The 3,565-nt window shown below is 51.6% G+C and overlaps 1 protein-coding gene across 1 annotated transcript; it reads right to left on the bottom strand.

Annotated features, from left to right (window-relative positions):
- Positions 1-984: 984 nt before the first annotated feature.
- On the bottom strand, positions 985-2,023 carry LOC119355983 (E3 ubiquitin-protein ligase RHA1B-like). Its single transcript, XM_037622879.1, has one exon. The coding sequence runs from the start codon at positions 1,872-1,874 to the stop codon at positions 1,263-1,265; it is 612 nt and encodes a 203-aa protein (XP_037478776.1). The 5' UTR covers positions 1,875-2,023; the 3' UTR covers positions 985-1,262.
- Positions 2,024-3,565: the final 1,542 nt, after the last annotated feature.

The raw sequence follows: 3,565 nt of genomic DNA, 5'->3' as shown, positions 1-3,565 counted from the left end.
TAGGCAGTTATACCATACCGTCATCGACCCTAACAATAGGAAAAAGGTCAGATCTTTAAAAAAATTGAACCAAGGTCACATCTCGCTCAACTTTCATAAAAAGGTCAAAACACCAATTTTTTCTGGAATTTTTGCCTCTCGGCCATCTAATTTTTTCAGTTAACCTGTTTACGAGAAATTATACTAGCCGTGCTACCAATTTGTGTGAAAGTGGACAGATTTTATCCTTTTTAAAAACTTCAACACAAAATGAATTCAATATTGAAATATTTCACAAAAATCATTTTTCATGACGTCTGGGACTGAGGCTCGACCTAGATATAACACGACGGCCTAGCCCGGGGCGTCATGCTAATCTAGCAGGGCGCCCTAGTCAGGGCATCGTGCAAAGGCTACGTCTGTCGAAAAAAATCAGATCCAAAATACTCCCTTCATATCTAAATATAAGTTCTTTTAGAGATTTCAATAAGAAACTACATACGGAGCAAAGTGGGTGAATCTATCCTCTAAAGCATGTCTATATATATATTTGTATGTAGTTTGTATTGAAATCTATAGAATGTCTTATATTTAGAAATCGGATGGAGTAGTATTTTGTTTTGTAAGTTTCGAAGAAGGGCCAAATATGTTCATTTTTACCTAATTTACTACCATTCCAGAACATTCTTCCACTGCCCTACTGCATGGGTTTCAGTGTCAGCAGTTGTAGGAGTAGCAATAACAACGGTACTACTAGTAGATCCAATCAAGGGAAGGCTGCGGCTGTACTGTCGGGGCCTAAATTTCCTGCCACTTGCCAGGATGCATATGGTTTCAGAAAGGAAAAATCCTCAGCTGATGTAGAATCCTTCCTAAATTTGTACGCTCAGCGGGGGGATTTGATGAAGCCTTTCTAAATTTGCACTACTAGTATATGCAACGAAAAGCCGAGCGGCCGAACGGCCTGACCAACGCGGGGAAAGAGAAGGAGCAAAGGGACCCAAATTTTGCACCCGGAACGCCTAACTCATCAACAAATTTAATTGGCAGAAGAAAGGAAGATCCACAGCTCCGCAAACTTGGAAGATGGAATCTAGCTATACATAACAAGAATCTAATCTCCTAGCCCTTTTCGGGGCGGTTACTTTACTCATTTCGCCCTATGTACACGGCTGGGGCCAGGCAGCTCGCCGGCGTCCGGACGCGGAGACCAATTCAGTCCTGTAAAATTGCGCATTCGGGGCGGCGGCGGCCGGATGCCTGGACCGAATCGGGGGCTCGGCTCACTGGTAGCCGCCCAGGCCGGTGAGCAGCAGCTCGTGCGGCCGCAGCAGCGTCGGGGTGGCCGGCGCCGAGGCGGCGCCCAGGTAGAAGAAGTCGAAGTCGGAGGCGTCGGGCACGCCGGCGGCGGCGGCCCAGAGCGCGCCGGCCATCTCGTCGGGGATGAGCGGCGCGCGGCAGAGCGGGCAGGTGCGCTGGTCGTGCTCCATCCAGCGGTCCAGGCAGCCCCGGTGGAAGGCGTGGCGGCAGTTGCTGAGCCGCCGCACCTCGTCGCCGCCGCCGATGCCGCTGAGGCACACGGCGCAGTCCCCGTCGACGCACGCCGCGGCCTCCAGCTCGTCGAACCGCACCACGGGGAGCACCTCCTCGATGACCATGGCCGTGACGGGCCGGAACTCGGGCCGCCGGTGCTGCAGCAGCTGCGCCGCCGCGGCGGCGTGGTCGGCGCGCGCGTGGTCCTGCGGCAGGTGCTCGTCCCCGAGATCCAGCAGGTCGCCGAGGCCGACGGCGTCGAAGGCCCAGAGGAGGAAGCGGCGGAGGTAACCGAGCAGGAGGAGGAGGTGGAGCAGCTGCTTGGGGAGCAGAAGCTCGGAGTAGCCGACCGGGAAGCCCATGCCTGTCGCTTGCCTGTCCTTGCCCAGGAGAAGCGTCCGCGCCGCCTGCTGACCGCTGCGGCCTCGGCAGGGAGGATGAGAGGCAAGTGTGAGGACGACGGTGTGCTGGTGGTGGTGGCAGGCGTGGGGAGGCCGAGACGGGGCGAGGCCGGCTTATATAAAAGCGAAGGAGCGGGGCGGGGAAGGATCCGGCTGGGTGGGGGTGGCAGCGCTAGCGGCTAGCGTGCGTCCGGTTGGGGTTGGGTGGCGCGGCGTCGCCGGTGTGTCGTGCGCGCGACCCGGACCCGATGACCGACTCCCAGTCCCGGCCAGCCCCGCGAGTCGGTGTGACTGACTGGCCCGCCCGCCCGCCCGCCCGCCGCCGGGCCGGGTGTCACCGCGCGTGGCCCGTCTGACGCGCGGGTGGTCCGCCCGCCTCCTGATCCCCCAACTGGTGTGCCCTCAACGGTCGGTGCACTGCACGTTGGCAACGGAAACGGGCGCGCGTACGGGTGCGTGCACCGTTCGTCCCAACCCCGGTGCATGTACCCGTACCCTAGATGCACACGTTGATCCTTAAGTGCTCTTTCCGCCTAGATGCATAGAGTGCATAGTAGAATGCATGATGTTAATATTAGGCAGTTAAAAAAATTAGGCAATGTATACCAGTTGCACACAGATATTTTGGATAGATTCTCAAAAATCACAGGCATTGATATTTTGAATGATATTAACTGGCATTCTCAAAAAATCGCTGGCATTTAAAAAATATTAGGAGTATATTAGTTGCACACAGATATTAGGTGGGATGTTATTTATGCGCTATAAATCTATAATTAGTGCTGGCATTGATAGATTCTCAAAAAAAAATCGTTGGCATTGATTTTTTTTAAATATAATATTAACCGCATGCTAAACATACTAAGCGCTCACCGTGTGGACAACATGAATCTTTGGATTGACCTAATTGGCTAATTTGGTGGGCAAGATGGCCCCAGAATTTAACGCTTTCTCAGCTTCTCCCAGAATCTTTGAGCCCCATTCTTTTTACAATACTGACTAATTAGACTCTAACTAGATAAGATTGTAAAACAAATGAGGCTCGAAGATTCTAGAAGAAGCTGGGGAGGGCTCCGATTCTGGAAGAATCTTGCAAAAGAATTGGGCCTAACTGTATAGAGAAAATAACACTCCCACCGATTCCATACTAACTGATGCAGCAAAGTTGTATGAAAGCCGCGTCAATTAATATGGATAGAAGTGAGTATTATTTTGTTTTACGAAAATTCAAAACTACAGTACCAATTTAGTAAACTTTAAATCTGACCAAGTCGTCTCTACTAGGCCAAAGAGTGACTCTTCATCTTTGCGTGGGCTGAAGAAGCCCTTTTTGTCTTCTTTGTGTTGAAGATCACTATTCATTCTCAGCAAGGCCGAAGAGTGAGCCTTCCTCCCCATGAAGGCCCAAGGGCGGGTTTTGTTCCGTGTAACTCGCAAAGAGTGGACATGCACCCTGTTCTATAAACCACAGGTCCTCCCAGTCAAATCTCCATGTCACCAGGATCGCATAGACGAGTAGAATCCTTTCATATGAAGAACGACTTAAACTGTGCATTGTAGAGGGCGAATTTCGCATCTCAATCAACACTGGCCACCGCAAGACTACATCACGCCAGCGAGAGATTTTCCAAATAATTGCATACATGTACTCT

Source organism: Triticum dicoccoides, chromosome 2A, assembly GCF_002162155.2.
Source record: "Triticum dicoccoides isolate Atlit2015 ecotype Zavitan chromosome 2A, WEW_v2.0, whole genome shotgun sequence".
Lineage (NCBI taxonomy): Eukaryota > Viridiplantae > Streptophyta > Magnoliopsida > Poales > Poaceae > Triticum > Triticum dicoccoides.
This window is presented reverse-complemented; position numbering and strand designations above follow the sequence as displayed.

Bases quoted from the DNA above. Each gene is read 5' to 3' on its own strand.
- LOC119355983 (XM_037622879.1), bottom strand. From the start codon at position 1,874: ATGGGCTTCCCGGTCGGCTACTCCGAGCTTCTGCTCCCCAAGCAGCTG.